The sequence below is a fragment of the Rhinopithecus bieti genome, unplaced genomic scaffold (assembly GCF_001698545.2).
Source record: "Rhinopithecus bieti isolate Rb0 unplaced genomic scaffold, ASM169854v2 scaffold_32955, whole genome shotgun sequence".
Lineage (NCBI taxonomy): Eukaryota > Metazoa > Chordata > Mammalia > Primates > Cercopithecidae > Rhinopithecus > Rhinopithecus bieti.
In genome coordinates, this window is record NW_016814423.1 from 2,262,259 (window position 1) to 2,283,810 (window position 21,552).

Consider the following 21,552-nt stretch of genomic DNA (forward strand, 5'->3'; position numbering starts at 1 on the left):
AACCAATAATCTAAGAATAAGGAGAAAGCAAGGAGAATGAGCCCCTTTTGAGCATTCTGTAGGTTTCATGGCATCTATACTTGCCAGAGTTTATGTAAAATGGAAGTAATTATGGTCTTTGTGCACATTTACATTAAGGAAAAAGAGCCCTAAAGTCAGCCTGCAAACTCTAGAGTTCCTAAGTTCTCTTTTATATTTTCTTTTCTGCCTGCTTTAAATCTGCTGTTATTTGTCTATTAAGATAAAAACCATTATTTGGATCCAACAGGTTTTTTGCAAACCAGTGAATGTGTATTTATCTCATGTCCAAAGTTTTGAAGTAAAAGCTATATGATGTGTGTGTGTGTGTGTGTGTGTGTGTGTGTGTGTGTGTGTGTATCTAAAAGGCCTTTAGGCTGGATTACAGTGGCTCAGGCCTGTAATCCCAGCACTTTGGGAGGCCAAGGCAGGTGGATGACCTGACGTCAGGAGTTCAAGACCAGCCTGGCCAACATGGTGAAACCCCATCTCTACTAAAAATACAAAAAATTAGCCAACCGTGGTGGTGGATGCCTGTAATCCCAGCTACTTGAGGGGCTCAGGCAGAAGAATAGCTTGAACCCAGAAGGTGGAGGTTACAGTGAGCTGAGATCACGCAATTGCACTCCAACCTGGGCAACAAGAGTGAAACTTCATCTCAAAAAAAAGTAAATTAAATTAAAAAATAAAAAATCATAAAGGCCTTTATAATTTCCGTAGTTTTACGTTTAATTAGCAATTAAATTCATTTTAATTTTTCTCTAACATACCAGACTTTTTCTCTCTGTACCTTATCATGTAAATTTTGCTATTTGATTTTCACCTGAGTTGTTTCCTTTAATATGCAAATTTAAAGCTATTTAGCTAACAACTGCCTAGGGTAGTGAGACACATTAGCAAGAATTTGAAAGTATAAGACAGGAAAAATAGCTGTTTATGAATCTGTAAGATGTACTTCTATCAGCATCCCTAATATGTCTATGTATTTATGTGTTATGTATACAATGTTTCACTACTGAAAATATCTAAAAGAGCTCTAATTAATTAAGAAAATAAAAATATGTGAATCAAATATTTTAATCAGGAAAAAAGACTAGTCAAATGCTTTTTCAAGTTTACATAACTTAAGTAAAATCTCTAATAAATAAGCTAGCTTTAAAATTATTGGTAAAGTGATATTAGAAATGTCTTAAAAATTGCCAACATAAATTTTTGTTTGCATTTATTAATCGATAAATTTCATAATTATCCTAACCAAATACTGTAAATTTTCAAAATTTGGCATAAGGGTTACAAAACTATAAACCCAGCCCGAGACAGAATAAACTTAGCTTATGTCATTTTTAATAAATAAGACATTGATATTGGTTTAATGAAAATAGCTACATCTTAAATTTAATAAGATTACCATAACTTCTAATCTTGTGGCTTTAGGCAGTCTAGTCCACAGGCAGTAAAGTTTGTTTTGGGAAAGGACTGTTATCTTTGTTTCAAAGCTAAACTATAAACTAAGTTCCTCCCAAAGTTAGTTTGGCCTGAGCTCAGGAATGAACAAGGACAGCTTGGAGGTTAGAAGCAAGATGGAGTTGGTTAGGTCAGATCTTTTTCACTGTCCCAGTTATAATTTTGCAATGGCGTTTTCATAACTAAAATAAGTAAATGTTTAAAATAAAATAAATAGTTAACTGTAATGGGATAATTGTAGAAAAATTCATCATAATTTAGAATATAAAATTATATTAAATTAAGTAATAGATATTTTGTTATTTGGGTAGTTTCTAATAAAAATATATTGTAGGAAAACATTCTAATAAAAAAGTGTGCCCTTTTTTAAAAAAGTGAACAATTTTTGTCTAGTTGCAAGCTTATTTAAAGGTTATGTACAAAACAAGGTAAAAGGGCCAAGCGTGGTGGCTCATGCCTGGATTCCCAGTAGTTTGGGAGGCCAAGGCAGGTGGATAACAAGGTCAGGGGTTCAAGACCAGCCTGGCCAACATGATGAAACCCTGTCTCTAATAAAGATACAAAAATTAGCCAGGTGTGGTGGCACACACCTGTAATCCCAGCTACTTAGGAGGTTGAGGCAGGAAAATCGCTTGAACCCAGGAGACAGAGGTTGCAGTGAGTCAAGGTCGCGCCATTGCACTCCAGTCTAGGTGACAAGAGTGAAACCCCATCTCAAAACAAAACAAAACAAAACCCAAGTAAAAGGAACCAGGAAATAAGAGAGACGTAAAGAAAGTTAAAAAATAAAGAGGTTTTGTTTTGTTTTTGGTAAGAAAGCTTAAAGAGAAATAATTTTAAATAAGAAAGAATCTTGTATGGCAAATTTAGTCCTAGAATAAAATGACTGTTGTTTAAAAAAAAAAAAAAAAAAAAAAAAAAGGGATGTTAATGTCAAACCAGAAAGTCCAAGCATGTCATGAATGGTCTGTGTAAGTCACAATAAGAGGATTTATAAGAAAAAAAACCCCAAATTTTTTTACGATCAAGTTGTCTAAAATTAATGAGAAATTATAATGATCTCTCTAGGGATTGGGCTTGAAAACACTCATACACTAAATAATTAGTTAGAACAATAAAATTAATTTTCTTAAAGGATTGATGTACTCAATAAATTACAGGAGATTTTAATTTTTTTAACAGAAAGTTCAACTTGTATTGCATCTTGTTTTTGGTTTTCTCTCCCCTTTTAGTTATTTATTTTTTATTTATTTATTTATTTATTTTTTGAGATGGAGTCTCGCTTTGTCACCCAGGCTGGAGTGCAGTGGCATGATCTTGGCTCACTGCAAACTTTGCCTCCCAGGCTCACACCATTATCCTGCCTCAGCCTCCTGAGTAGCTGGGACTACAGGCACCCACCGCTATGCCTGGCTAATTTTTTGTATTTTTTAGTAGAGATGGGGTTTTGTTTTGTAAGTTTTGTTTCCCCTTGAGTTCTGTTTGTTGTAGCCTGATGCTAAAATGTTTTTTTAAAGGTCTAAAGGAAATGACTTCTTTTTCTTTTCCTTTTTTTTTTTTTTTTTTTTGAGATGAAGTCTTGCTCCGTCTCCCAGGCTAGAGGGCAGTGATGTGATCTCAGCTTGCTGCAGTCTCCACCACCCGGATTCAAGCAATTCTCCTGCCTCGGCCTCCTGAGAATAACTTATTTTACAATGACCTGTGATATCAAATGTGTTTAAACCTTTGATATTTTACAAACTCTCTAAAATCAAATTACAAATTATGTCTTTTTTTGACCTAATTAATCCTTCAAGACATTAGTTTCCCTAAAGTCCAAAAATGACATAATTTGGCTTATTTAGTATAAAAATTACACAGGAAGCATTGTAAAATATGAAATGGTGTTTGGTTACTCCCACACCCTTACTATCTGCCTAAGTGATTTCTTCTTAATTCCTGTACCAATAACATTTCTGATGTTAGAATTATAAGGCTTTTGTTTAAGAATTAATTTACAACCCCATTGTTCTTATAGATAGGATCTCTGATGTTAGAATAATAAGAAATTTGTTTGAGAATTGCTTAATACAGTATTCAGATCCTGAATTTCAGTGGAATAGCTGATGCCAACCAGTTTGAAGATGCCCACAGAACTGAATCAGTGTGAGAACATAGAGAACATTGTTTCCTTTTTTTTTGAGATGGAGTCTCACTCTGTTGCCCGGGCTGGAATGCAGTGGCACGATCTTGGCTCACTGCAACCTCTACCTCCTGGGTTGAAGTGATTCTCCTGCCTCAGCCTCCTGAATAGCTGGGATTACAGGCATGCACCACCACACCCGGCTAATTTTTTGTATTTTTAGTTGAGATGGGGTTTCACCATATTGGTCAGGCTGGTCTCAAACTCCTGACCTCAGGTGATCTACCCACCTTGGTCTCCCAAAGTGCTGGGATTACAGGCGTGAGCCAGCGCACCTAGCGAGAACATCTCCCTGTCCCATGACTTCACCCTGCACTCTTTGACCAATTAACTATGCTCAAACTTTGGCCCACTCCAAAACCCTTAAAAACCCCAGCCCCAAACTCCTTAGGGAGATGAATTTGAGGTTTCCTCCTATCTCCTTATTTGGGGGCCCTGTGATTAAACCTCTTTCTCTGCTGCAACCCAGTGTCTCAGTATATTGACTTGCCACATGCAAAATTGCTGAAAATCTTATTTGCTATTCAAAAATCAAAATCGCTAAAAATTTAAGGTTTTTTTATAACTTATTCTGTAGGCAAATTTGACCTAAACTGAATATGTGGCAGGCAAACCTGACCTGGACTGATGTGAATTATTTATATCTTTATTTATCCTATTTGATGTAAAATTTCATGTATTTCACTGGAGAGACATTAATGTATAGGGTTGCAGAGTGCTTCCCCAGGTCCTGTTGAGGTGTTAAGCAATGCTCAGGATATGCATTAACCTTTCTTTTTGTTCTTTGCTTTTTTTTTTTTTTGAGACAGAGTCTCACTCTGTCACCAGGCTGGAGTGCAGTGGCGCGATCTCAGCTCACTGCAACCTCTACCTCCCGGATTCAAGTGATTCTCCTGCCTCAGCCTCCCAAGTAGCTGAGACTACAGGCACGCCCAACCATGCCCAGCTAAGTTTTGTATTTTTAGTAGAGATGGGGTTTCACCGTTTTGGCCAGGATGCTCTCGATCTCTTGACCGCGTGAACCACCTGCCTCGGCCTCCCAAGGTACTAGGATTACAGACTTGAGCCACTGCACCTGGCCACATTAACCTTTCTAAACCCCAAATATTTTGAATTTTGAAATATATTTGGTCCCAGTGTTTCAGATAAGGACCGTGAACTGTAATAAAAATATAGTTGTTGGCTGGGCACAGTGGCTCACGTCTGTAATCCCAGCACTTTGAGAGGCCAAGGTGGGTGGATCATGAGGTCAGGACTTCCAGACCACATACATCAGGGAATGGAGCTTTTACGGATACATCACAACAGAGAAATAGGCGAGATTGGAGCCACGGAGATTGGATCATGGAGAGCTGGAATAATAGTGTAGTTTAGTGAGATACAGAATACAGGTGCAGATGCAATGTCACAGTGCAACCCAGCTGTCTTGGTTCAAATCCTTTTGGCCACTAGACTGTCTCTCGGGCACAGTCGGGCAATTCATCTAGCCATGCTGGCCTCAGTTTCCTAAAATGAGCATTGCAACTGAGCCTACTTCATAGATGTGTCATTTTTAAGTGAGTTAAATCTAACACATTTAGAGCATTACCTGGTAGAGAATAAGTACTCAAAGTTAACTACTACTGCAGATAATTGCTGTATTACTAAAGTGAAAAAAAGATAAGATCAGGCCAGGTGTGGTGGCTCATGCCTGTAAACCCAGCACTTCGGGAGGCTGAGGTGGGTGGATCACTCAAGCCCGGGAGTTCAAGACCAGCTTAGGCCACATGATGAAACCCCTTCTTTACAAAAATACAAATAATAAGATTAAAATAAAAATTGGAAATCCTAGAAATTGTTCAGAAAGCAAGTTTTTTAATTTGATCATCTTTTTTTTTTTTTTTTTTTCCAACAGTGTCTCACTCTGTCACCCAGGCTGGAATGCAGTAGTGGATCACAGCTCAGTACAGCCTTGATCTCCTAGGCTGAAGTGATCCTCCCATCTCAGCCTCCCAAGTAGCTGGGACCACAGGCACACAGAACCACACCTGGCTAATTTTTTTATTTGTAGAGGTGAGGTCTTGCCATGTTGCCCAGGCTGGTCTCAAACTCCTGAGTTCAAGCAATCCCACCTTGGCTCCCTAAAGTGCTGGGATTACAGATGTGAGCCACTGTGCCTGGCTTTTGATAACTTTTTTACTTTAGCAAAGTTTTATTTTCCTTTTAAAATGACAAAGCAAAGACAATCAGTAGCTGATGAAGCAAGGTATATCTTTATAGAGGTTCTAACTAATCAGTGAAGAATGAGTAATAAAATATCACCACGTTGCCACACCTAGTGAAAAAATGGATCTAGGCAATGAAGGGCTTCTAATATCATTTTAAAAGACATGTTTAAGAGACTCCCATAGGCAAAGTCCACATAACCACAGAGCATAACCACAGCTATGAAGCAGTTTTGCCAAAAACAATTTAAACCTGAATCTGATCAAGTTTCTAGAGCAGTTTACAGGAGATACAGGGAACAAAAGACACATGATATACCACAAGTCTAGAAAAATCTTAACTGCGTGAAACTCCTCAGGGCTAAGGATCCAGTTTCTTCAACAAATACATTGCAAGGAAAAAAAGAAAAAAAGGAGAATCTAAAGATTAAAATAAACCAAGAATATAACAACCAGTTGCAATGTATGTACTTTCTTTGAATCCTGATACGAACAAACAAAATGCCACAAAAAAGAGAAAAAAATCTGACACAGGGAAATTTGAACACTGACTGGATATTAGATAATATTAAAAAGTTTTTATTTTCTTAAGAACAAGGTCTCACTGTTTTGTGTTTTGTTTTGTTTTTGTTTTTGAGAGAGTGTCTTGCTCTGTCACCCAGGCTGGGGTGAGGTGGCATGATAGCTCACTGCAGTCTCCACTTCCCAGGTTCAAGTGAGTCTCATGTCTCAGCCTCCTGAATAGCTGGGATTACAGGTTCGTGCCACCATGCTTGGCTAATTTTTGTATTTTTAGCAGAGATGGGGTTTCACCATGTTGATTAGGCTGGTCTCAAACTCCTGGCCTCAAGTGATCCACCCGCCTTGGCCTCCCAACATGCTGCCATTGCAATTACAGCCGTGAGCCACTGTGCCCAGCCTGAGTTCTTTTTTTTTTTTCTTTTTTTTTGTTTGAGACGGAGTCTTGCTGTGTCGCCCAGGCTGGATGGAGTGCAGTGGCGCGATCTCGGCTCACTGCAAGCTCCGCCTCCTGGGTTCATGCCATTCTCCCGCCTCAGCCTCCGAGTAGCTGGGACTACAGGCGCCTGCCACCACGCCCGGCTAATATTTTGTATCTTTAGTAGAGACGGGGTTTCACTGTGTTAGCCGGGATGGTCTCGATCTCCTGACCTCGTGATCCACCCGCCTCAGCCTCCCAAAGTGCTGGGATTACAGGCTTGAGCCACTGTGCTCGGCCTGAGTTCTAAATTTCTAAGTTGTTCTGCATAGTTGGAACAACTTGGCTGCCATAACAAAAAAACATAGACTGGGCTGGGCGTCGTAGCTCACACCTGTAATCCCAGGATTTTAGGAGGCTGGGAGTTTGAGACCAGCCTGGTCAACATAGTGGGACCCCCATCTCTACTAAAAAAAAAAAAAAAAAAAAAAAAAAAAAAAAAAAAAAAAGCTGGACGCGGTGGCTCACACCTGTAATCCCAGCACTTTGGGAGGCTGAGGCAAGCAGATCACAAGGTGAAGAGATCAAGACCATCTGGTCAACATGGTGAAACCTTATCCCTACTAAAAATACAAAAATTAGCTGAGCGTGGTGGCGCACACCTGTAGTCCCAGCTACTCAGGAGGCTGAGGCAGGAGAATTGCTTGAACCCGGGAGGTGGAGGTTGCAGTGAGCCAAGAACAAGCCACAGCACTCCAGCCTAGTGACAGAGCAAGACTCCGCCTCCAAAAAAAAAAAAAAAAACCACCGAGTTGGTGGCCTAAACAACAGAAATTTGTTTCTTAGCCTCTTGTGAGACTGGGAAGTCTAAGATCAAGGTGACAGTAAGGTAGGTTTCAGTCTGATACCTTTTCTCTTGGCTTGTAGGTGGCCACCATCTCACAGGGTACTCATATAACCTCTTTATTGTTTGGGCAGGGAGAGTGAGCAAGATCTCTGGTGTCTTTTTAGGAAGGCACTAATCCTATTATGTCAGGGCTCTACTCTTATGACCTCATCTAACCTTAATCACCTTAAAGGCCCTATCTCCAATAGAATCACATGTATTGGAGGGGTTAGGGCTTCAATATATGAATTTTAAAAATAAGTATTAGTAATATGAACATGATTATGAATATAAACAATTCAGTCTATAGCAGTAAGACTACTTTTTTTGTTTGTTTTTTTTTTTGAGATGGAGTTTCACTCTTGTTGCCCAGGCTGGAGGGCAATGGCACAGTCTTGGCTCACCACCACCTCTTCCTCCCGTGTTCAAGTGATTCTCCTGCCTCAGCCTCCAAGTAGCTGGGATTATGGGCATGCGCCACCATGCCCAGCTAATTTTGTATTTTTAGTAGAGATGGGATTTCTCCATGTTGGTCAGGCTGGTCTCAAACTCCTGACTTCAGGTGATCCATCTGGCTCAGCCTCCCAAAGTGCTAGGATTACAGGCGTGAGCCACCATGCCCAACCAAGACTAATTTTTTAAGGCAAATAAAGCTTTATATATAATACTCAAGTCATATAGCTGAATACACAAATCAAAATAAAGAATTAAATAACTTTTTGGATAACTTAGGAGAATGACTTTATGTAGATCCTTTGGAACTTTTCCCCTACTGGAACATAAGCTCCATGTGGGCAAAGGATTTGTCTTTTCTGTTCATTGCTAAATCCTCATGACTAGAATAGTGAATAGCACATAACTGGTGTTCAGTATTTATTGAATACATGATTGCAGGTTTTCTTTTCTTTTTTGGAGCAGGGAGACCCTATATCAGAGCTTAGGAGCCACAGATCATTAAAGCAGATTGTCTTAATTGAATATTGGCTCTATCACTTACCGTTTTTTACCTTGGATAAGCTACTTTAGCTGTATGTGCCTTAATTTTCTCCTCTGCAAAATGAATATTTTAAGGTTGTAAAAATTAGTTGAATTAATAAGGTAAAACCATTTAGAACAGTATTTAGTACATAGTACATAGAAATAGGTACCTTGAAGTGGGTTATAAATGTTAGATATAATTTTGCATATAGAGTTAATTCTCCTTCCTATGTATGTGATTATAATCTAAGAAAATACTCTGTAAAGTCAGTAATATGGAACATTTTTTGCCTTTTCTTTCAGGAGGAAAAATTGAGGCATGGCGATAGAAAGACTGCAAATGTGATAGCCAAGGGCTGGATCCCACTGGATTAGTCAAAGTAGGACAATATACTTGCATTTTCTTGCAATTGTTTATTAACTGGAGTTTTCATTCTTCACTTAATCAGTGGTTCATAAGCTATGAATCTAGGTTGAGCCCCTACATTCCCATGTGCAAAGAACATTATAAAATCACTAACGTGGAAATATACAGTCTTCTAACTTTTGGGTCCTGTTATTACTTTTTTTTTTTTTTTGAAGGAACATTTGTATTTTAATTATTTTTATGTACAGAAAACTCAACAGTGTACATTTAACCCAGTTTAGTGGCAAGTTCTTTAGCCTTTGCCTTTTCGAGCTTGGCAATACGAGCCACAGACTTGGGACCCAGGACATTGCCGCCCCAGTGACGGCGGATCTCATCGTATCTGTCGTTGTAATTGGTCCTGATAGCTTCCACCAACTTAGCCAAAGCGCCTTTGTCTTCCGAGTTCACCTGTGTGAAGGCGACAGTGGTGCAGGTCTTCCTGTGGACTAGACGACCCAGTCTGGCCTTCCCCTTGATAATGCAGTAAGGGACCCCCATTTTACGACACAGGGCAGGCAAGAAGACAACCAGCTCGATGGGATCCACGTCGTGTGCAATCACCACCAGCTGAGCTTTCTTGTTCTCCACCAAGGTGGTGACGGTGTTAACTCCTGCTCGAAGGACAGGTGGTCTCTTAGTGGGGACATCCCCTTTGCCAGCAGCTTTCTTCTCGGCCCGGGCCAACAGCCTCTGCTTCTTCTCTTGCTTTGTCTCTGGTCTGTACTTGTGGGCCAGCTTAAGCAGCTGAGTAGCTGTTTGGCGGTCCAGGGCCTGGGTGAACTGGTTAATAGCAGGAGGCACTTTCAGCCGCTTATAGAGGATGGCTCTCTGCCGCTGCAACCTGATATAGCGAGGCCATTTCACAAAGCGGGTGAGGTCTCTTTTGGGCTGGATGTCCTGTCCAATGCCAAAATTCTTAGGTCTTTTCTCAAACAGGGGATTCACCACTTTCTTGGCCTCCTGCTTTTTCACGACAGCAGGGGCCGGAGCCACCTTCTTTCCCTTGGCCTTCTTTCCTTTCGGCATCTTGGGCGGCGGGAGGAGAAAGCCTGTTATTACTTTTAAAATACAAATTTATTTGTATTATCCTTTAGTCATTAGGTATTTTCTGAAGCAATGGAAGCTGAAAGTATAGAAACTACACGCAGAATCATCTACATTTGTGGATGATGAAAAAGGAGACTTTATTTTTTAAAAAATCAGAAAGCAGTGCTTTAGGGGCTTCTAATATATGAGGAAATTATTGTAATTTCACATGCAATATGTTCTAAATCTTGATCTCTTAATCAGAATCGTAGAGAATCTCTCTTCTAGGTTTGCAGTTAATGGTGAAAACCAAAAGCTCCGCCTTTGGCTGGATAGTGGATGGACGGGGTTGGAGGCTGCCGCAAGGTAAACTACAACTCCCAGGATTCCTTGGTGGGCGCTCTGGGAGATGTAGTTTAGTCCCGCCTTGGCCCCTCCCTGCCTCACACCATCTCCACCCCAGCTCTGGGCCCACGTTCTGGATAAGGACAGCGCGGGGGCGGTTGTCATCGGTTGTCTCATGACAATTTCATTCTCGTTTTGTCATTTTTCTCATTTAGCTCATTTTGTCATGTTAGTCCATTGTTAGGCATGCTCGAAGACTACTCCTTCGGAGAGCGGTCGTTGCAGAGGAGAGGCCGGGAGCGTGTGCTAACCCGGAAGAAGTGAACCAGGAAGTCAACGTGATTTCGGGTTTGTCGGGCTGAAATGTGGCGGGTCTCTGAAGGTTCCGACCTCAGTAAAGAGAGCTGACGTCTATTCTTCTTTTCCTTAGGTACTGTGCACAGTTCGTTCCTGATCTTCCCCGCCGCCTCCTGTATTGCCTCTTTATGGAATCACTCCATATACTGAGTTACACAGCATGGTTTGCCCGTGCTGCTGCCCCGCGGGCTGTCGCTTCTGACCTGCCTACACTCAGAACTTTCCCCAAAGCATCAGAGTAATACTGTTACTGTGATGGGTAATGGAGAAGTCGTGCTGTTCTCAGGTGTAGTTAACCTTGGACAGTAAACATCTTTTTTTTTTTTTTCTTAATGTTGAGATTCATGACCTTGAAAATTATGCAATTTTACTCTGAAAATTATGCAATTTAGAAAATTCTACTCTGTTCCTAAAATGGAAATTTTAGCAATAAGTATTCGTACAAACATGTATTTGTCATCCTTTTATTCTGTCTGTTAGCAAATGGACACACTTTCTCTGACGTGCTTGAGATATGGGGGTGGTGGAGTGTAACGTTTGTGACAGCTGGCCATTGGTGCTTTCTTTCACAGTGCTTTTAATAATGTGATGCACTATCCTAAAATCTATCGGTAGAACTCTGGAAACTGAATATTTTAAAGACCATTCTGAATGTTTATTTCCTAGGTGCTAATGGTAAGTTAACAGGCTTATAGTGAACAAATGAGCTAATATATCAATGCACCTCCTAGCATAGTAGGATCACTGGAGAGAGTAAAGGTTGATTTTGATAAATGTTGATCCTTCTTTTTTTGAGTTGAGTCTCACTATGTTGCCTAGGCTGGCCTTGAACTCCTTGGCTCAAGTGATCCTCCTGCCTCAGTCTCCTGGGTAGCTGGGACAATAGATGCATGCTACTGTGCGTGGCTTGACCATTATTTCAACTTTGAACCTCAGAGTTTTAGGGGCAAAGTGTTTTTCTTAGAACACTTTATATTCTCCCTTTCTTACTCAGTAAGACCATTGTGTACTTTTGTTAGCTCTTGATTATCTCTGTTGGAGGGGAGGAGAACAAAATTATTGTACACAGCCAATTTCACCTAACCTGTAATTTTTTAAACTAATCTTTTTTTGTGATTATGAATGTATTCCATGCTATATGTGCAAGAGACTTGGAAAACACTGAAAAGTAGAAAAAATAGCAAGCAAAAGGTATTCATAATCTCACAACTAGAGATCATTTTATTAACATTTTGGTATGTTTCTTTTTTTTTTTTTGACACAGAGTATTGCTTTGTCACCCACGCTGAAGTGCATGCTGCGATCTCAGTTCACTGCAACCTCTGCCTCCCAGGTTCAAGCGATGCTCCTGCCTCAGCTTCCCAAGCAGCTGGGACTACGGGCATGTGCCATCACGCTTGGCTAATTGTTTTGGTATTTTTAGTAGAGACAGGGTTTTCCCATGTTGGCCAGGCTGGTCTCGAACTCCTGACCTCAGATGATCTGCCCGCCTCGGCCTCCCAAAGTTGTAGGATTACAGGCGTGAGCCACTGTGCCTGGCACATGTTGGTATGTTTCTTATTTAACATTCTTTTTAAAAAATACTCTATGTACTTTTTTTTTCTTTTTTTACATGTATAGTATATATTATAGAATGTTTTTAAAATGTAATTGAGATTCTATTTTGTTCCTTGCTTTTCTTGCTTAATATAACTGACACCACTTAATATAATTGTAGGGCTTTTCACCAACCCTACTTTCTTGATCTATTAATACTTGAACTTTTCTTCCTTTAGGATCTCAGCTAAAAGGGAAGCATTTTTGAAAAGTGATTGCAGAATTGAGAGTGAAAATTACTGAGTCCTGAACAGGCAACTTACATTCTAATACCAGCTCTGTCTCTATCCAGCCGACTGAATAGTCTTGATTAAGTTACTTGACTTCCTTGGATATCTAGATCCTTAAAGTTAAAGAATTAAAAAGATAATAATATTTTCTTCAAACTTTAGAAAATGACTCTGTGAACCACCTTAAGTTTGTATGTTTTCATAGCTTTCAAGAGCTTATTTACACACTCAATTCTAGATTCTGGATACTTTCTAGAAAATAACTGACTTAACTTGCTCAATTGATATATTTGTTAGGTGTACTCCTACTCATATGCTTCAGTTAATTATATATGTTGAGCAGGTAGGAAGCAGTGCTGTTTTTATTTATTTTACTATGTTATTCACACATTTGAAGAATTAGGTTCTTTCTGTAGGCAGTTGAATTATTTTTTTTTTTTTGAGACCAAGTCTCGCTCTTGTCCCCCAGGCTGGAGTGCGATGGCGCGATCTCGGCTCACTGCAACCTCTGCCTCCTGGGTTCAAGCAATTCTCCTGCCTCAGGCTCCCGAGTAGCTGGGATTACAGGCGCCTGCCACCACACCCAGATAATTTTTATGTTTTTAGTAGAGACGGCGTTTCACCATGTTGGCCAGGCTGGTCTGAAACTCCTGCCCTCAGGTAATCCGCCCACCTTGGCCTCCCAAAGTGCAGGGATTACAGGTGTGAGCCACTGCGCCTGGCTGGCAGTTGAATTTTAAGACTGTGTTTGGAGCTGGCTGAGGCAGTAAATGAAACAAGATTTCTTGATGTTCCTTCCAGCTTTATTATGCATGTATCTTTAGAGCTGATTTTTTTTTAAAGATGGTGTTTATTGTATTTCAGATGCTGAGATGAATCGTCACCTGTGTGTTTGGCTTTTTAGACATCCATCTCTTGATGGTTACCTCCAGTGTCACATCCAGCTCCATTCTCATCAATTTAGACAGATACATCTTGATACAAGGCTGCAAGTTTTTAGACAAAACAGGAATTGCATTTTTCATCTGTTAAGTAAGAATTGGTCCAGGAGATATTGCCATCAAGACACCAAGATGCTTTGGAAGCATAAAGCACTACAGAAATATATGGAGAACCTGAATAAGGAGTACCAAACACTTGAGCAATGTCTGCAGCATATCCCTGTGAATGAAGAGAACCAAAGGTCCTTGAACAGAAGGCATGCTGAGTTGGCACCTCTTGCAGCCATTTACCAAGAAATTCAGGAGACTGAACAAGCAATTGAAGAATTAGAATCAATGTGTAAAAGTAGGTAAAAGATACGTATGTGTCCTGCATAAGGGCTATTTTTATGTGTGTGTGTAAGTACAGATTTGATTTTCTAAGTCAAAGCTTTATTGAACTTAGTCTTTGTTTTTTTTTTTCCCAAAGAAGCAGGATCTCACTTGTTGCCCAGGTGGGAGTGCAGTGACTCCATCGTAGCTCCAGAATCCTGAGTAGGTAGGACTGCTGTGCCAGGGCTTTCCAAAGCGATGTGATTATAGCTGCTGAGCCACTGAGGCTGGCCTGAACTCAGTCTTTTAAAAAACGTACAAGTAATAAGCTCAACGCTTGGAAAGAACAGGACTCTGTACCCAGAGTGTTTGACCCACTTTAGCTACGAAAGATCAATTCTACTAAGTAACTAGACTCCTCGTGGTACTTGCCATGGTCTTAAGGTCTGGAAGACAAAATGTTGGTCTTTTCAGAAGCTTTATTTTATTGAGCAGAACGTTATTGAACACTGTACCTACATAGTAGGGCTACACACATAGTTCCTACCCCATCAATGAGCTTCTGTGGTCTAGTGAGAGAAACTTATTTAAGTATTGTTTATAATGTGAGACCTGCTCTACTAGAGGAAGGCATAGTTTTATGGGAGCAAAGAGGAGAGGGCACTCAAACCAGCCTGGGTTGATTGGGTAAAGCTTCCTGGAGGGGATCACACATTAGTGAAGCCAAGAAGGAAGCTTTATATTTATTTATTTTTTTTTTTTTGAGACAGAGTCTTGCTGTGTCACCCAGGCTGGAGTGCAGTGGCACGATCTCGGCCACTGCAACCTCTGCCTCCCAGGTTCAAGCGATTCTCCCACCTCAGCCTCCTGAGGAGCTGGGACTACAGGCACCCGCCACCATTCCCAGCTAATTTTTTTTGTATTTTAGTAGAGACGGGGTTTCACCATGTTGGCCAGGCTGGTCTTGAACTCCTGACCTCAAGTGATCCAGCCACCTCAGCCTCCCAAAGTGCTGGGATTACAGGCGCGAGCCACCGTGCCCAGCCAGTACTTTATTTCTTTTCATTACTGAATTATATTCCATTGTATGGATATACCACATTTTATTTATTCATTCATCAGTTGATGAACATTGAGTTGTTTTCACTTTTTGGTTATTTTAAATAATGATACCGTGAACTTGTGTATACAAGTTGTTTTGTGGGCATAGATTGCTGGTTCATGTGGTAACTCTATGTTTAACCTTTTGAGGAACTGCCAGACTGTTTTCCAAAGTGGCTATAACCATTTTACAGCTTTATACACAGTGTATGAGGGTTCATATTTCTCCACATACTTGCCAACACTTCTTATCTGCCCTTTCAATTATTGCCATCCTATGAATATGAAGTGGCATCTTATTGTGGTTTGATTTGCATTTTCCTGAAGATTAATGATGTTGAGCATCTTTTCTGGTGCTTATTTGTCCATTTGTGTATCATCTTGGGAGAAATGACTGTTCAGATCCTTTGCCAGTTTTTAAATTGAATTGTCTTTTCATTATTGAGTTGTAAGTGGTCTTTATATTCTAGATAAAAGTCGATGATCAGATATATGATTTGCAAAAATTTCTCATTCTGTGGTTTTTCTCTTCACTTTTTTGATACTGTCCTGTGAAGCATGATATTTTAAAATTTTGATGATGTCCAATGTATCTTTTTTTCTCTTGTTGCTTGAGTTTTGGGAGTCATGTCTAAGAAAATTGCCTAATCTAAGGTCACAAAGGTTTACATTTGTGTTTTCTTACAAGAGTGAAGTATTTTTTAATTTTTATCCCATGCATTTAGGTCTTTGATCTATTTGAGTTATTTTTGTATGTGACGTATTTATTTATTTATTTATTTATTTTTTGAGATGGAGTCTCACTCTGTTGCCCAGGCTGGAGTGCAGTGGCATGATCTCTACTCACTGTAAGCTCCGCCTCCCGGGTTCACGCCATTCTCCTGCCTCAGCCTCCCATGTAGCTGGGACTACAGGTGCCTGCCACCACGCCTGGCTAATTTTTTGTATTTTTAGTAGAGACGGGGTTTCACTGTGTTACCCAGGATGGTCTCGATCTCCTGACCTCATGATCCGCCCGTCTCGGCCTCCCAAAGTGCTGGGATTACAGGCGTGAGCCACCGCGCCCGGCCAGCGTATTTATTTTTTATCTTTTTTTTTTTTTTTTTTAAGGGATGGGGCCTCACCATGTTGCCCAGATTGGACTCAAACTCCGGGGCTCAAACAATCCTCCTGCCTCAGCCTTCTGAGTAGCTGGGACTACAGGCTATTTTTTATCTTAATTTTCTATTTTAGTATTTCTTAATACTGCTGCTGCCTCTACATTTTTTCTCTTATGAAATTTTTCCAAAATTTTTATACAGAAGTTGAGAGAAAAGTTTAATGAACTAACCTATGATTCAACATTTATTCAGATTTTGCTATTCACTTTTAGTTTCTAGATTTTCTTCTGTGCTTCATTTTGTTTCATTTAGCCTTAGAGGTATTATGTGACATACAGGCCAGTCACTGTTATACCTGTAAAGTCCTGGATGTTTGAAACCTTCCATTTTTCTGCCTTCTATTGATGGTGTCACAAGTCTCTTACATAAGTTTAATGGAGATATTTTTTACTCTTTTGCATAATGCCACACAAATTTGTAATTAATTAGTTTTGAGAAGGTTGCTTGTATATAGTAGGAGTTTACGAAATGCATTCTAATTAAATTGGCATAACTTCTTTCAGCCTTGGTTGTATCATGTATAATATTGCATTGGATTGCATCAGTTCTAAAGGCTCTACTGCCTCTACAATTCTTCTATAATAATAGTAATAATAGCTACATTTACAAAGTCGGGCTTTACAAATATTATCTCATTTGAATGCTCAGGTAACCTTATGACGTAGGATATATGATTATTCCCCCTCCCCCTTTTGTTTTTTTTTTTAAGAGACAGAGTCTTGCTCTGTGGCCCAGGCTGGAATGCAGTAGCGTAATCACAGCTTACTTTAACCTTGAACTCCTAGACTCAAGCAGTCCTCCAACCTCAGCCTCCCAAGTAGCTGGAACTATGGGTGTGTGCAACCACTCCCAGCTTTTTTTTTTATTTTTAGTGTTGCCCAGCCTGTGTTTTCCCTCATTTTATACATTTTATAGATGAGGAAACTGAAAGGTTAAATTTGCAATGGTCACTCAGCGAGGGGAGAAGCAAGGATTTGAATTCAAGCAATGAGATTCCAAAGCCTCTGCTTTTATCCACTACTCACTGGATGATTCAAAGTCCAGTAGGGTCTACGTCTATGATGCATCTTGCATGAGTCCCCTTCTATTCCTTCCACTAATTTATATCTTCATTACATCTCTGACTTAGCTGATGACAATCAGTTCCTAACTTGTAGTCCTACCTCTAGATGTTCCAGTTCAAGTACAATCTTATTCATGTTACTCACCTGTTCCCATTGCCTATAAGTAGAGATTTCTTGGTTTGGCATTTAAAAGCCCCTGCAGAGTAACCCCAGCCTCTCCGTGTACTATGTTAATTCTCTTTGCATATTCTGCCTTCTAGCCAAAATAGACAACTTGCCATTCTCTGGATATATTTGTGCTGTTCCATGACTATATCTTTGCCCACATTGTTAACATACCCATTTCACCTTGTTAAAAGCCAGTCCTCTTACAAAGTTGGGCTGAGATGTCATACTTTGGCTTCAGTACCCTTTGCAAAACAAGTATGGTTACCTTTCTCTGTTTTATATTATGATCCTTTATGTAACTGTCTTAACCTAAGCCCCTAACACCATTGTCTGTTCTTCAAGGTCAGGTCCTGTGTCTTACTCATTTTTCTATCTTCTGCAGCACTAAACATGGGACATAATAGGTTCTTGAATCTTTGTTGATATAATGAAATTGAATTAGACAGATTCTACAGGTTTACAGCAAATAATAAGAGACCACAAAAATAATTTTATATGATTGCAAATCAGAAGGTTTTTCTGATACCTTTGAACCAGCAGATATCTATTAAGTAATGTCAGCCTGGTTTCCATTTGTGACATGTGCACAATGTGGTACTAGTGGTGACATTAAAATTCTACAACAGATGATCCATAATTAGAATTAGTTCTGACGACGCCTTAGCCAGGAAGCCCTCATTAAGTGCTAATGTCTGGTTTCGTCCCCTTCATTTATGCCCCCATGGCACACTGGCACTGCCCCATCACATATTGTAATCATGTATATGTGTTTGCCACCAGACTGGGCCACTTGAGACCTGAAGCCATGTTTTTTTTTCTTCCTTGTCTCCCCAGCAACTAGCAGAGTGTCTAGCAAAATGTTAAATGTTGAAAGCTTGAATGAGGCACAGACTCCCACCAGACCCTAATGACTTCCATGACTAGAGAATAATTTAAAAGAGTCTTCTCTTCTTTATAATTGTGATTCTTCATTTCTATTTTCTTTATAATTATTATTAAGGGTCAGAATTTTTTACCTCAACTTGTAGCAATGCCCACTGACGAAGCCTGCAGGCCTCTAAAGCAGTGGAGTCAAAGGTCATGAGGTCTACCATCCTTGGTCAATAACTAGATCATTATTATCTTGTTTTGCTAGCGTTCCATGATTTAACTTTCTGCTTTGGAAATAATAGAAAAAGGCCCATTTTCTCCATACAGGACAGGTTACAAAAATGTATGTTTTGTCTGACACACATGATACTTTTTTTTTTTTTTAAGACAGAGTCTTTCTCTGTCATCCAGGCTGGAGTGCAGTAGCGTGACCTCGGCTCACTGCACCCTCCACCTCCTGGGTTCAAGCAACAGCCTCCCGAGTAGCTAGGGGTACAGGCGTGTACCCCTGCCTCAGCCTCCCGAGTAGCTAGGGGTACAGGCGTGCACCACCACGCTTGTATAATTTTTGTATTTTTAGTAGAGATGGGGTTTCACCATGTTGGCCAGGCTCATCTCGAACTTCTGACCTCAAGTGATCTGCCTGCCTTGGCCTCCCAAAGTGCTGGGATTACAGGCGTGAGCCACCACACCTGGCCATGATATGTATTTTAAAGTACCATACTAAGCCAGGCACGGTGGCATGCACCTGTAATCTCAGCTACTTGGAAGGCTGAAGCAGGAAGATTGCTTGAGTCCAGGAGTTTGAGACTGTAGTGCGCCACGATCGCATCTGAGAATAGCTACTGGCACTCCAGCCTGGGCAGCATAGTGAGTCCTCATCTCTCTAAAAAAAAAAAAAAAAACAACGTGAACTGAGTATGAATGTATCAAGAGGTTTTAAGAATTCTTATTTCTGACTTCTCTTGGATAATATGGAAGTTGTAGCTGTCCTGGACCATGTCACAGTATGCTGAGTTACAGCTGCCACCTTTAGACAGGAAATGCTCACTCCAGTTTGTTCCAAAACTTACCTTATTTGGGTTTATATTTAATTAGCTAGTCCCTTTTTAAACCTGTTTGATTAATCACTGATTTATATAATTATAGACCTTCAAATAACAAGCTTTGTAAATGTGGGTTTCTATATTAAGCATATTTTTGTTACTACTGTTAATAGATTGATTTGTTTAGAGATTAAATGTTTTAAGCTATTTTACCTTAAAAAACACACACACACAAGGTTTTGGGAGGCATGATTATATTACTTTTCACACTGAGCTTTTTGGAAATGCTTAGCAATTACTTGTTAATTGACATTCTCCAAGTATTCTAAATGTTCCCTTGTATAATCCCTTGCATTTGCAATTGAAATAGAACTTAGTAGCCAAAGAGGAACATGGCTACTTAGGAGTTTTTCTGTAAGTATTTAAAAACTTTATCATTATTTCTGTTTCTGGCTTTTAGGCCTAAATAAACAAGATGAAAAGCAGTTACAAGAACTTGCACTGGAAGAAAGGCAAACCATTGATCAAAAAATCAACATGTTGTACAATGAGGTAGGTTTTCAGAGGTAGACTGGTTTCAGTAGTGCTGTATAAAGGAATACTGTTTTTGCTAGACTCTGCTTTGATGCTCAAAATGGTTTCCAAACACTATTTTAAGTGTTCTCTTATGATAAGTGATCAAGCTGGTCTCCTATAATTTGCTGCAGAATGAGAATGAAGAAATTACGGTGTCACATAATAAAACAAAGACTCCCAGGGTGAAAAAAGAAAAATTCAAAGTTGAGTCTGTTAACTTGTTAAGCAAGAGCATACATGCTGGTAAAGAAATTTCGTTCACCACAGGGACGAGTCAGAGGGTTTTAAGAGTGAGAAGTGGAGGAGGAGTTCATGGTGACTGTTAATTAAGGATTGGAAATTTGCACTCTGGATAGAATGGAATGAATCCAAAGGTGTAGAAATAGTTGGTTAACACACATCTTTAGTTAGGTCTAGTAAGGGTGTGGCATACTGGAACCTCTCAGGATTCATGATACTATATCAGCATCAGCTGATATCTCCTAGACATGGAAATGGAAGATTTCCCTTCCATAGTGGTCTCTTTTCCTTCTTGCTTAATGGATGGTTTGTCTACAAAGACAATGAAGAACATACTACGGTATACCATGTTTCCCTCTGTCACATTTGCCATCTTCCTACCTTCAGTCTTTCTTACTCTGGGAATCCAAAAGAGGGACTTTTTGAAAAGTTAAGGGGGAGGTTACATGGGATATCAGTTATTTCTATTACGAATTGAACCAGTTAATCAAAGGTAGAAAATGTCTGACTCTTAGTCTGATGTTCTCTCCCATAGACTATATCATTTCTAGCAAAGATGGAGTATTTCAGAAATTGGCAGTAGGGAGAATCATGACACATAAGTACTTTTAGTTTGATTTGAAAAACTTTTTAGTAATAGTGAAATTACTTCCCTTTTCTTCCTAAGAGGAAAGTTGGTTACCTTCTTTATTAGGAAGCCCTTTTTTTTCTGGTCACAGCTGAGAAACTCATTTTGAGCCTTATCTTGGGAGCCCTCAACATAGTCTTTAATTAGAGCAACTCTGCTGAGAAGGCACAGCATGGCTGGTGTCTGCTGTCAGTTATAGCAGGAGATAATATGAAATCATTTCTCAAATTGAAGACTTTCAAAGCCTTGCTTCATTCATTAGATGAAAGAAGCTGCTGTTCAGAACTAATTATAAGAGCCAAAATCTGAAGAAAATTGAATGGAACACCCTGGACTTTGATCTGAACTTCTGCATTCTAGAAAATTAAGATAATCTGATAACAGTGCAGAAAATATACTGACAAGTAACTCCATTGTTAACATGAATTGATCACCTATTTTAGGTCTAATTAGTTCTACTTATTATAGCATTTTTGGAATACCCTATTTGGGATACTGTGTGATTTTGCCAATTATTGATTTTTTCAATGTTTTTGGGGCGTTTATTTAAATTCAGTAATAGTATACCGGGGAAAATATACACACAAATGCTGATTTTTATTTCAGCTTTTCCAGAGCCTTCTGCCAAAGGAGAAATATGACAAAAATGATGTTATTTTAGAGGTGACAGCTGGAAGAACTACTGGAGGTCAGTAAATTTATTTTATTATTTAAATGATCTAAAAAGTCCTTGAATTTTACCTTATTTGATAACACTAACTTTATTATTATTATTATTATTGGTTTTTTTTTTTTTTTTTTTTTTTTTTTTTTT

The 21,552-nt window shown here is 39.5% G+C and overlaps 2 protein-coding genes across 8 annotated transcripts in view; one reads left to right on the forward strand and one right to left on the reverse strand.

The window, feature by feature from the left end:
- Positions 1-9,260: 9,260 nt before the first annotated feature.
- On the reverse strand, positions 9,261-10,122 carry LOC108514141 (60S ribosomal protein L7a). The gene has a single exon (XM_017850211.1). It carries the CDS (start codon positions 10,102-10,104, stop codon positions 9,304-9,306), a length of 801 nt encoding a protein of 266 aa, XP_017705700.1. The 5' UTR covers positions 10,105-10,122; the 3' UTR covers positions 9,261-9,303.
- Positions 10,123-10,539: 417 nt separating this feature from the next.
- MTRF1 (mitochondrial translation release factor 1) overlaps positions 10,540-21,552 on the forward strand; it is a 49,018-nt gene continuing 38,005 nt past the window's right edge. For 2 of the 7 annotated variants that reach the window (XM_017850165.1, XM_017850171.1), the window contains exons 1-5: positions 10,540-10,797; positions 10,880-11,092; positions 13,497-13,919; positions 19,755-19,846; positions 21,345-21,426. In XM_017850165.1, the coding sequence (XP_017705654.1) occupies positions 11,062-11,092; positions 13,497-13,919; positions 19,755-19,846; positions 21,345-21,426 (628 nt within the window). In that variant the 5' untranslated portion in view covers positions 10,540-10,797; positions 10,880-11,061. Of the gene's footprint in view, positions 11,093-12,070; positions 13,920-19,754; positions 19,847-21,344; positions 21,427-21,552 lie in introns of those variants that run through there. The other 5 variants (XM_017850170.1, XM_017850166.1, XM_017850167.1 and 2 more) reach the window with 5 other exon arrangements.